At 39.0% G+C, this 12,500-nt stretch overlaps 2 protein-coding genes across 3 annotated transcripts in view; one reads left to right on the forward strand and one right to left on the reverse strand.

Moving 5' to 3' along the window:
• Positions 1-1,295: 1,295 nt before the first annotated feature.
• nenf (neudesin neurotrophic factor) lies at positions 1,296-6,939 on the reverse strand. The gene is made up of 4 exons (XM_079640798.1): positions 6,764-6,939; positions 4,954-5,014; positions 3,300-3,403; positions 1,296-1,731 (listed from the first exon to the last, which is right to left on the reverse strand). The coding sequence occupies exons 1-4, from the start codon at positions 6,902-6,904 to the stop codon at positions 1,555-1,557; spliced, it is 483 nt and encodes a 160-aa protein (XP_079496924.1). The 5' UTR covers positions 6,905-6,939; the 3' UTR covers positions 1,296-1,554.
• A 3,276-nt stretch (positions 6,940-10,215) lies between these two features.
• Positions 10,216-12,500, forward strand: part of pacc1 (proton activated chloride channel 1) — a 12,948-nt gene continuing 10,663 nt past the window's right edge. For both annotated transcript variants that reach the window (XM_079694246.1, XM_079694247.1), the window contains exons 1-2: positions 10,216-10,513; positions 11,571-11,670. In XM_079694246.1, the coding sequence (XP_079550372.1) occupies positions 10,478-10,513; positions 11,571-11,670 (136 nt within the window). In that variant the 5' untranslated portion in view covers positions 10,216-10,477. The remainder of the gene's footprint in view (positions 10,514-11,570; positions 11,671-12,500) is intronic.

Raw genomic sequence — 12,500 nt, forward strand, 5'->3', positions numbered from 1 at the left:
GGGACAAATCGTTTATCGTTACATAGTGATGTCATGGAACTTTGGTATTTTAGCCTCTGCAGAACATTTACATGCACACAAACCTAGAGAGCACACTACAGGAGAGGGAAAACCCCGAAAAGCAGAATAGGGCCTCTTTACAGTTTGATTTATGGCTCAATGCTTTGAGTAAACTAAATGCAGGGCAGTGGTATCAACTCTTTTTCAATTAAGTTAGCTCCAGACGTCGCTAAAAGTGGTTCATGTTAAACTCACGTGTGCCAAGAGGAGGGGAGGGAACATCAGTTTACAGTTTACACCCTATCCGTTTTTAAGAGTGCGCTTAAGACCTTCCTTTTTGATAAAGCTTATAGTTAGGGCTGATTAGATTCAGCCCCTAGTTTTGCTGATATAGGCTTAGTTTGTCGGGGGACATCTTACTTCTTCCTTCTCTCTGTCTATACCTGTGTACTCTCATGTTCCCATTAACCCAGCTTCCCCAAATGTCTTTCTTTTTGGTGTCTATATACGCCGGGATCCGGAGTCATGGATGATCCCGCGGTCCTGTGTCATGGATTGCGAGTCCTGGATCCTGAGTCGTGGCTGTGGTCCTGGATCATAAGTCCTGGATTCATCTTCCTATTATACACACATGCATTCCCAAACATTTGGACTACCTTTGTTGCAAATGTATTATCTCTTCGATTTACACACGGCATCTATTGCACGTCTGTCCGTCCTGGGAGAGGGATCCCTCCTCTGTTGCTCTCCCTGAGGTTTCTCCCATGTTCCCCTTTAAACTGTGGGTTTACTCTGGAAGTGTTTCCTTGTACGATGTGAGGGTCTAAGGACAGAGGGTCTAAGGACAGAGGGTCTAAGGACAGAGGGTGTCGTATTGTCATACTGATATTCTGTACAAACTGTGAAGTCCACTGACACAGATGTAACATTTGTGATATTGGGCTATATAAATAAACATTGATTGATTGATTGATGGTTTACTTCAATGACTCTGAGCAGCATTAGAAGGACATAAAAAGTTGCCTCTTGCCTCCTTAATTATATATATATATATATTTTAGAGGGCAGTGCATTTTAATGACACCACTAGGTAGAAAAATCTAACGACAAATCAAATATTGGAAGACTCAATCGACAGAACAATTATTTCGTTTTTTGGACAAAGTCATACATTTGAAAGACATAATAACCATGAGTTCTGAAAGACTTTTGACAATTTTCTGAATTTGCATAACCTAAAGATTAAACTCTTCGCTATCAATGATGAATACAAAATGATAAAACATACTAACATCTAATTCCAAGGAGAGTTTTATTAAATATGTCTACTCAGTATTTCATAATCTTAACAGCAAAAGGGTACAACAAGTGTTGAAATGGTTTGAAAGGCATTGTGCAATTAAAGCTCTCAGATAATAAAGCATAATGTAAACATTTAGTTCAAGTAAATATCAATAAAACACGTTTCTATATGTATTTGTTCTTCTCTTGTTCACGTAATGCACTCAGCATTCGAGGGATGATTGTAGCTTCCATAAAAACAAACACATGAGGTCAGAACTCATCTTTGCTTTGGAAGAGAGGCTGGTCCTCAGGTCTGAAGTCTTTGTTGGGACTCCCGTCCTCCGTGAGGATTCGAGACGCGGTGTAACCCACGATGGGATACTTGGTTTTATACGTTCCCTCAAACACACTCTCCAGAGACTCCAGCTGGTCCTCGCTGAGGCCCGTCTATAGGGGGGGGGGGAAACAAGACATTTAGTCAACACGTTTTTATCTGGGACTTTTAAAGGTCACCTATTCTGCAAAATCCACTTGTTCATGTCTCTTCTACATCAACATGTGTCCCCTCTTCTCCATGTCTCTTCTACATCAACATGTGTCCCCTCTTCTTCATGTCTCTGCTACATCAACATGTGTCCCCTCTTCTTCATGTCTCTTCTACATCAACATGTGTCCCCTCTTCTTCATGTCTCTTCTACATCAACATGTGTCCCCTCTTCTTCATGTCTCTTCTACATCAACATGTGTCCCCTCTTCTTCATGTCTCTTCTACATCAACATGTGTCCCCTCTTCTTCATGTCTCCTCTACATCAACATGTGTCCCCTCTTCTTCATGTCTCTTCTACATCACCATGTGTCCCCTCTTCTTCATGTCTCTTCTACATCAACATGTGTCCCCTCTTCTCCATGTCTCTTCTACATCAACATGTGTCCCCTCTTCTTCATGTCTCTTCTACATCAACATGTGTCCCCTCTTCTTCATGTCTCTTCTACATCAACATGTGTCCCCCCTTCTTCATGTCTCTTCTACATCAACATGTGTCCCCTCTTCTTCATGTCTCTTCTACATCAACATGTGTCCCCTCTTCTTCATGTCTCTTCTACATCAACATGTGTCCCCTCTTCTTCATGTCTCTTCTACATCAACATGTGTCCCCTCTTCTCCATGTCTCTTCTACATCAACATGTGTCCCCTCTGTGGAAAGAGACTCTGAAAGTTTCAGGAACAAAGATTCTCTCTCTTTTTGATCCATTTCTATAAAAACCTGTCTGAAAATGAGCTGATCAGATTTTGGCCACTTTATGATGTCATAAAGATGTGTTGTCATGTGTAACCATTAGCCAATCAGCAACCAAGGTAACCCCCCCCCCCCCCCCCCCCCTTATCACCTGAATCTCCTCCTAGAGCACCATTGAGTTCTTTGTAACCAAATGTCTCTCAGAGGGGCGTGGGGAGGGGCTCCTTATTTTCATCTAAAGCAACAGACAGAGAATCAGCACTTTAGAAACAGGGCTGAAACAGAGGGGATTATGGGTAATGCTGCAATGATCTGTTTGGTGTTTCAGCCAATCAGAGACAGGCTCTGTATATATCTGAGACCTGTGATATATTGATGAAAAACAGTATGATAGGAACCCTTTAAAATAAAATAGACTTGACTATTATATTAGTATCATGTCATTATTATAGATACGGAAAATAAAGAACAGGAAGAAGCTTTTGAACCTATGGTGCATTGACACTTACTTAAGTATTAAAATAATATTGATTTGGTTGACGAGTAATCTGTTCAGCTTCTCTTACTGTTGTACCACCCTGTACGATGTGCTTTGGTCCTGCAATTTGACAAAGTGTGTAAGTACTGTATAATTACATGAATGCTTTTCTGTCCGTAGCCTCACACTCAGGTGTCAGATGTCGCTGCACCTCCCCCATGGGAGTCAGCAAAAACATTGGGACTCTATGGGAAACGCTGCAGTCGAACAATGGGTGGATGTATTGTGATAAACTCACAGTGTCTGATGTCAGGTCTGCAGGGTCCAGAGACATCTTAGCCACCGCCCGAGTGCAGTCCTTACCCACCAGAGCGTTGTAGGGAGCGTCTCTTCCATAAAACTCTGCAACGGGAAAAATAACACATCAGGATCTGTTAGTGGATACGTCTGAGCGTAGATTCACATCCAGGCTGGACACTTTCAAACGGGAGTCAATGTGTCTAGGATCGAAAGCAGGGTTCGAGTTATAATCTGAGCTTCATGAGGGTCTTTAAAACTAACGTTAGGAGCGGAGATAAATATATCAATAACAGCCGGGTAATAACGGGTGATATGAGGCGCGTTCACACCAAGTACTTTTCCCACAAAGGTTCCTGAGAACTACGATTTAGTTGCGTTCACACCAAAAAGTCAAAGGAACTAAATTAGTTCTAGAGAACCTTTTTTACCCCCCTTTCAGTCCCTGCTAGAGAGCAGGGACTTCCGTGGGAGAAAAAGGTTCCTGTGTCTGATTGGCTGGACGGATTGCAAACCACGCCCCGTCAAACTCCCAAAAACTTTTGTGAAGCCGCCATTTTATTATCCTCGCATTAGCATTATTAGCATTAGACTCAATTAGAGACTAACTTATGGCAACACAAAATAAAACATGGGAGCGGTGGAGATGAGGAGGTGTCGGCGTTCTGGTTGTTTACTCCGAAGGCCAGTCCCTAACTCCGGGGACTCCGGGTGGCAGTATACGCCGAGAAGTTGTTTGCGGCCTGCCAGTAAACCCAAAGAAGAAGAAGAAGAAGTGACGTCAGCGGCTTCATTTGCCTAATCCTCTTCAGGGACTTATTCCAGTGTGAACGCGATCTGTACTTAGTTCCTGAGAACTAAAGAGTTCTCAGGAACCTTTGTGGGAAAAGTACTTGGTGTGAACGCGCCTATATACGGGTGAAGAATCTTCTTCGGGCTCACAGGCATAGATTGCGCACCTTGGAGCTGAAGTGCAGGCATATTGTCATTCAAGAGAGAATACGATGCGTGGTTCTTTTGGAAAACATGTGTTGCACATAGATGCACTATTTGTGATTAAAATAATGGTTGTTGGTAATGTATTAGCGACCCCCACAGATGTATGATTTCACTGCTTTCAAAGGAGCTCAGACCCTCCCATTGGCTCCCACATAACTCCAACCCTGATTGAAAGAAATGGATGAAAGGAATATAAAAAGTTTAGAAAAGTGTCAAAAGAACTCATTTCACGGGCAGACTAGGGGTAGAGGAAAGTGAGACTTTGAGGTGTTGTCAAATATCTGGAACAAACTCCCAGAAACCTGCAGGTCCGCTGCAACTCTGACTACTTTCAAATCCAGGCTGAAGACTTTTCTTTTTGTCGCTGCTTTTAATTGAACTATTCACATCTCAAACTGTAACTTTTATTCATGTACCTGTTATTCATCTTTGCTTTTTTAATGTTTCTAATGTTTTTTATGCTCTTAATATCTTTCATTTTTGTGAAGCACTTTGAATTGCCTTGTGTCAAAAACTACTATATAAATAAACTTGCCTTGCCTATTGTACTTTCTTTTGTAGTTTTGTTTGAATGGAAAAAGCAAATTTAAGTTATCAGACGTTTGTTTTTTTATCTAGTAGATCATGATATCTTGATTTCCCTCAGGTGTGTTTACCTTTCCCCTTGGTGACATCAAACACAACTCCTTTTATCGCCATGTAGATCGGCTGACCCTCCTAAACAGGGCGGAAAGAACCCAACGGAGAAGATACACATGTTGATAAATCCAGATACAAACCGTTATCATGAACACATGCATGTACGCACAGCAGTGGTGGAAAGTAACTAAGTATTTTATATTTAAAAACTCAAGTACTGTAATTAAGTACAATTTTGACATACTAGTACTTTACTTGAGTATGTCCATGTTATGCTACTTAGTACTTCTACACTACAGTTCAGAGGTAAACGGCGTACTTCTCCTCCACTACATGTATTTAATACCTTTAGTTACTTCTCAGATGTGGATGAATGATGTGAAATCTAATCAAGTGTTAAATCAGACTTTAGTTCCACCTGGAGTAAATTCACAAGCTACCCTGCAGTATACAAAGTCATTCAGACTAGCTGCACCTTGACCAGCTTTGAGAACACTTTCATGATCAATCATTATAAAACATATCATATCTATTATTCTGAAATGGACCAATCTGCACAACGACTACTTTTACTGTCGCTACTTTAACTATATTTTGATGAGAATACTTTTCTACTTTCACTTGAGGAACATTTTGAATGCAGGACTTTTACTGTGACAGAGTATTCCTACACTCTGAGTACTTCTACTTTCACTCAAGAACAAGATCTGAGCACTTCTACTTTTACTCAAGTACAAGATCTGAGTACTTCTACTTTTACTCAAGTACAAGATCAGAGTACTTTTACTTTTACTCAAGGACAAGATCTGAGTACTTCTACTTTTACTCAAGTACAAGATCTGAGTACTTCTACTTTTACTCAAGTACAAGATCAGAGTACTTTTACTTTTACTCAAGGACAAGATCTGAGTACTTCTACTTTTACTGAAGTACAAGATCTGAGTACTTCTACTTTTAGTCAAGTACAAGATCTGAGTACTTCTACTTTTACTCAAGTACAAGATCTGAGTACTTCTACTTTTACTCAAGTACAAGATCAAAGTACTTTTACTTTTACTCAATTACAAGATCTGAGTACTTCTACTTTTACTGAAGTACAAGATCTGAGTACTTCTACTTTTAGTCAAGTACAAGATCTGAGTACTTCTACTTTTACTCAAGTACAAGATCTGAGTACTTCTACTTTTACTTGGGTACAAGAACTGAGTAGTTCTACTTTTACTGAAGTACAAGATCTGAGTACTTCTACTTTTACTAAAGTACAAGATCTGAGTACTTCTACTTTTACTGAAGTACAAGATCTGAGTACTTCTACTTTTACTCAAGTACAAGATCTGAGTACTTCTACTTTTAATGAAGTACAAGATCTGAGTACTTCTACTTTTAGTCAAGTACAAGATCTGAGTACTTCTACTTTTACTCAAGTACAAGATCTGAATACTTCTACTTTTACTCCAGTACAAGATCTGAGTACTTCTCCCACCTCTGTCCTCTGTACATCATTCATCCAAATCTGCCTCGTAACTAAATGTACTAATACATGTAGTGGAGTAAAAGTACATAATCGACCTCTGATTGGTAGTGGGGTAGAGTACAAAGTATAAAAAACGTAAAGAAATAAATGAAAATATAAAAGTAAAGTACAAGTAGCAGTACTTGAGAAAACGTACTTAGTCACTTTCGACCACTGGTCATAAACACATGCATTTACACACACACGCACACGCACACGCACACGCACGCACACACACACACACACACACACACACACACACACACACACACACACACACACACACGCACGCGCACACACACACACACACACACCTCTCCGCCGTCGTATCTGTTCAGCTCCTCCTCGGTGAAAAGTCTCACAGGTTCTCTGGAGGTTTTGTGTTTTAGCTTTAAATCTTCCGCTAAAGTTGCAGAAAGGACGAGCAGCAGGACGCAGATTCTCGCTGTTGCCATGGCAGAAACTTCATCCACTTCCGTGTTGCTGCTGGAGGGAAAGTAACTAAGTATTTTATATTTAAAAACTCAAGTACTGTAATTAAGTACAATTTTGACATACTAGTACTTTACTTGAGTATGTCCATGTTATGCTACTTAGTACTTCTACACTACAGTTCAGAGGTAAACGGCGTACTTCTCCTCCACTACATGTATTTAATACCTTTAGTTACTTCTCAGATGTGGATGAATGATGTGAAATCTAATCAAGTGTTAAATCAGACTTTAGTTCCACCTGGAGTAAATTCACAAGCTACCCTGCAGTATACAAAATCATTCAAACTAGCTGCTCCTTTACCAGCTTTGAGAACACTTTCATGATCAATCATTATAAAACATATCCTATCTATTATTCTGAAATGGACCAATCTGCACAACGACTACTTTTACTGTCGCTACTTTAACTATATTTTGATGAGAATACTTTTCTACTTTCACTTGAGGAACATTTTGAATGCAGGACTTTTACTGTGACAGAGTATTCCTACACTCTGAGTACTTCTACTTTCACTCAAGAACAAGATCTGAGCACTTCTACTTTTACTCAAGTACAAGATCTGAGTACTTCTACTTTTACTCAAGTACAAGATCAGAGTACTTTTACTTTTACTCAAGGACAAGATCTGAGTACTTCTACTTTTACTCAAGTACAAGATCTGAGTACTTCTACTTTTACTCAAGTACAAGATCAGAGTACTTTTACTTTTACTCAAGGACAAGATCTGAGTACTTCTACTTTTACTGAAGTACAAGATCTGAGTACTTCTACTTTTAGTCAAGTACAAGATCTGAGTACTTCTACTTTTACTCAAGTACAAGATCTGAGTACTTCTACTTTTACTCAAGTACAAGATCAAAGTACTTTTACTTTTACTCAATTACAAGATCTGAGTACTTCTACTTTTACTGAAGTACAAGATCTGAGTACTTCTACTTTTAGTCAAGTACAAGATCTGAGTACTTCTACTTTTACTCAAGTACAAGATCTGAGTACTTCTACTTTTACTTGGGTACAAGAACTGAGTAGTTCTACTTTTACTGAAGTACAAGATCTGAGTACTTCTACTTTTACTAAAGTACAAGATCTGAGTACTTCTACTTTTACTGAAGTACAAGATCTGAGTACTTCTACTTTTACTCAAGTACAAGATCTGAGTACTTCTACTTTTAATGAAGTACAAGATCTGAGTACTTCTACTTTTAGTCAAGTACAAGATCTGAGTACTTCTACTTTTACTCAAGTACAAGATCTGAATACTTCTACTTTTACTCCAGTACAAGATCTGAGTACTTCTCCCACCTCTGTCCTCTGTACATCATTCATCCAAATCTGCCTCGTAACTAAATGTACTAATACATGTAGTGGAGTAAAAGTACATAATCGACCTCTGATTGGTAGTGGGGTAGAGTACAAAGTATAAAAAACGTAAAGAAATAAATGAAAATATAAAAGTAAAGTACAAGTAGCAGTACTTGAGAAAACGTACTTAGTCACTTTCGACCACTGGTCATAAACACATGCATTTACACACACACACACACACACACACACACACACACACACACACACACACACACACACACACACACACACACACACACACACACACACACACACACACACGCACGCGCACACACACACACACACACACCTCTCCGCCGTCGTATCTGTTCAGCTCCTCCTCGGTGAAAAGTCTCACAGGTTCTCTGGAGGTTTTGTGTTTTAGCTTTAAATCTTCCGCTAAAGTTGCAGAAAGGACGAGCAGCAGGACGCAGATTCTCGCTGTTGCCATGGCAGAAACTTCATCCACTTCCGTGTTGCTGCTGGAGGGAAGCGCTGATGCATTCAATGTCGTCGGAATATTTAGAGATTACCTCTCGACCTCGATCGATTCCATCGTTATACGAAGGACGGAACATGACTTAAGTATAAATTATTAAATAAATACATACATGTAAGAATAAATAAAGGAATAAATGAATGAAAACGGAAATAAATATATTCATAAATAAATTAAATAATGAATACATGTGGAAACAAATACAGGACTAAATAAATACAATAATACATATGGAAATAAATAAATAATTGTATAAACGCCTAGCCGGCCAACTTTTCAAGGACGCCTACCTCTAAGAGATGATTTTTAAATTACATTTTGTTTACTTTTTAAATGCTTTTATTTCGTTTTTTTGTTTACTGGTTTAAACAGGGCAGTAATAATAATAATCATAATCAATTCGATAATATAAATACTATATTATTTTATTATAGTATAGTTGTAATATAGTCAAGACAAAACATGCTTATTACATGCTCAACCTGATATTTCTTAAATCTGTATTCAAATGTAGCTCCCTCTGTCAGCAATGTCAGACTACTGCTTGACCTTTCATCTAGAACCCACCTCACCTCTGCCCACTTTGACAACCTAGGATGGCTTAGAGTAGACGACAGAGTACAGCTACTTGCAATGGGCCTGGTCTACAAGATACACTAAACCTCTATGGTACCCATGTACATGTCAAAATTCTTCCCAAAGGTCAAGGAATACCATGATCATAACACCAGAGGGAGCTCCACAAATCATGTAAAACCCAGATTTGGCACAAAAAAGGTGGAATACACTTTTTTCGCAATTATGCCACATCAAGGTGGAACGCTCTTCCCACTACTGTAAAGGAAAGTAAAACTATACTTACCTTCAAAACCTCTCTTAAAGAGCACCTTCGGGGAGAGCATTGCAAAGCTGGCTCCGGTAATGGTACAAATCTCAACCCGTCGTACAATGGACAGCTTCCCCCCCCCCCCCCCCCATCTATGTACATACTCGCATTTTAGACTTTGTTACTAACTGTATATCTGTAGACTTGGTATGTCTTAAATGTCCGGTTAGGATGTATTAGAACGAAATCTAAAATTAAAATTGTAAATAAGCCATCTGTATGTAAAAAAACACCTGTATGTAAATTGTAAATAAGCCATCTGTATGTCAAATATGTCTTATATGTCTTAAATGATATGATGAATTGGAAATGGGGGACCCTGATGTAAACAAGACGAAAGTCTTTCTCTGGTCTGCATCCCCTTAACAATTGTATGTTTTGAGCTGTACTGTACTGTACCCAATATACAAGCTGTTAATAAACTTTTCAATCAATTCAATCAATCAATGTATCAACAACTACACACACATTTCTACTTTTTACGAGTTACACCTAAAGGCAGCACTAGGTTTCAACCTTAGGGGGAAGGAAACAAGGAAACGTGAAAGACACTCATGTTTACTATTGGATCGCGGTCTGTAGGTGCTTCATTATCATGGGAGGAGAATTGAATGTTTACGCAAAACCTCCCATGGGTGTTGTTGTCTCCCTTTAGAGCGGTAAACAGAGACCTCAGAAGGAGGGAATTACATTTAATTTAAAATGCATTTCTTATTTATTAAAACTACTTTTCACACTTCGCACAAGTAGCCAGGAGTTTCTCTTTGAAGAGCAGAGTAGTGTTTGTAAAGGAAGTGCAGAGGAATGGGCCGGAAAGAAAGATCCCGGTCATACGAAGAGGTAGGAAGTTTGTTTACCGTCTGATGTTTGTCTTCGGATAAATAGAAAACAAAAGTGTGTAATCTCCTGTTGATATGAAGGGTCCTTAAAGTGTCCCCCGGGTCGCTGCACGTCATGTGACTTTACAGCTGAGGCTGCTGTTTTCATGCTTCTTCCTTTCATGGGAAGAGCTAACCTCATTCTGACTATAGTTATTAAGTGGAAGTGTAATCCTTTTCTGAATTAAAGACAGGCATGAGGTCTGTGTTCATGTATACTAGTCAAAAAAGTCTTAAATTACAATTACATTAAAGTACAAGTATCTCAAAATTGTACTTAAGCCCAGTACTAGAGTAAATGTACTTAGTTGCTTTACACCACTGGCTGTAGCCTATGTAGCAACAGGGGCGGACTGGGACTACAAATCAGCCTGGGACTCTCGACCGGCCCACTTCGGTACCGCCGGCCCACCTCGGTACCGCAAGTAAATACTGCTCTAGTAAAACGTCGGGGGGGGGGGGGCGTCGGGGGGTGCTAGTGTCTTACCCGACCGGCCCACAACGTCCGATCGACCCACTTCAGTACCGGCCCATAGGGATTCCGTCCCGATTGCCAGTCCGCCACTGTGTAGTAATATAGTAATGTACTAAATATCATATATAAGTAGCCTACTTTCATTTAAATACTTAAAGTAGCTTCATTTGCTGCTAATACCTTGTAGTTCTTTTTACTTTGCTTAAAAATAAATAGCTTAAATGCTATCTGATCTTAATAATATAATATTTATTGATTGTTTGTGTATTTTTTTTTATCAGAATCTGCAGATTTACTGGTAACTAAATGTATGAAATATATGTAGTGCAGTAAATTGTCATTGGAAGAGAACAACAACATGTAAACAGGAACAACAACACAATCAATAACATTAACAATGAACTTAAAACAAACTCAAAAACGTAATATACATTTTCTAATTAACAATAAACATGAACAATGTAAAATCTCCACTGCTGCACATCCTAAACTTAGATTATCTTTCTTCGTTAACTTGTGCTTTAACTCCTCCTTCACCTCACAGTTTAATGATGACGGTGATGAAGGAAACAAACAGTCGGCAGGATTCTTCGAAGGTGCGATGGGGCTGGACCGCGAGGAGACCAACGACAGCGTCTCGCCGGGTAAAAAACAACATTTATCTAAAAGAGCTACTCTGCCCTAAAAGGAAGCTTCAAAATATGACTACTCTGGCTTAAAGTGAAATATGTGAAATATTTTGGACATTTTAAATACCTTGTTTACCAAAATGTGCTCCTGGAAAAAAATTCATTCTGCACAAATAATTATTACAAAAATACCAGATTCGCACATAAGACTCAAATTGAAATAGTGGTTTAAAGACTTTACAGCATGCACTTTTACGAGTTGCACCTTAAGGCAGCACTACGCTTAGGGAAGGAAACAAGGAGACGTGAACTACAAAAAAAATTACCATACAGCGAAGGCATAAATCATAAAATACAATATACAAGACATCAATGAAGCTTAAATATTCCCGGTGACTTCACCCCTTTTGTTATGAATACAACGACACAGTGGCGAGCCGTCAGGGCTCTCTATGTCCTCTCTGAGGGCCTAAGATATTCTACAAAATAATATTTAAAAACATTATATATTTTTAAAATATTTTTTTACTTATATTCTTCATTAGTTTTATTTTTCATTAGTTTTACCAAAATAACTTGATTTAATTGTATTTAAAATTACATTTCCAAATAAATAAATCCTTCGAATCTGCGTATTCAGTTTCTGTTTGAATGTGAAGGGTTAAATGAAAGAAGCTCGTCTCTGCGAGGTACTGTGAAGACAGGAGCTGTTGGTGGTCCTGCTATGAATTCAAAGAGGGCCCGGGTAACTGACTGAGAGAGTAATGTCAAGTGACAGTACAACTGACCAATCATATGTTCCCTCTAAATGGGTGGGTTTTATTATCGCGAACTTTATGACAAGT

Source organism: Notothenia rossii, assembly GCF_949606895.1.
Source record: "Notothenia rossii genome assembly, chromosome: 7".
In the NCBI taxonomy this organism is placed as follows: Eukaryota; Metazoa; Chordata; class Actinopteri; order Perciformes; family Nototheniidae; genus Notothenia; species Notothenia rossii.

Coding starts and splice junctions, on each gene's coding strand:
- nenf (XM_079640798.1), bottom strand. CDS start 6,904: ATGGCAACAGCGAGAATCTGCGTCCTGCTGCTCGTCCTTTCTGCAACT. Junction 3,404..4,953: donor TGATGTCACCAAGGGGAAAG/GTAAACACACCT, acceptor TTCCCGTTGCAG/AGTTTTATGGAAGAGACGCT. Junction 1,732..3,299: donor CAGACCTGACATCAGACACT/GTGAGTTTATCA, acceptor CCCCCCCTATAG/ACGGGCCTCAGCGAGGACCA.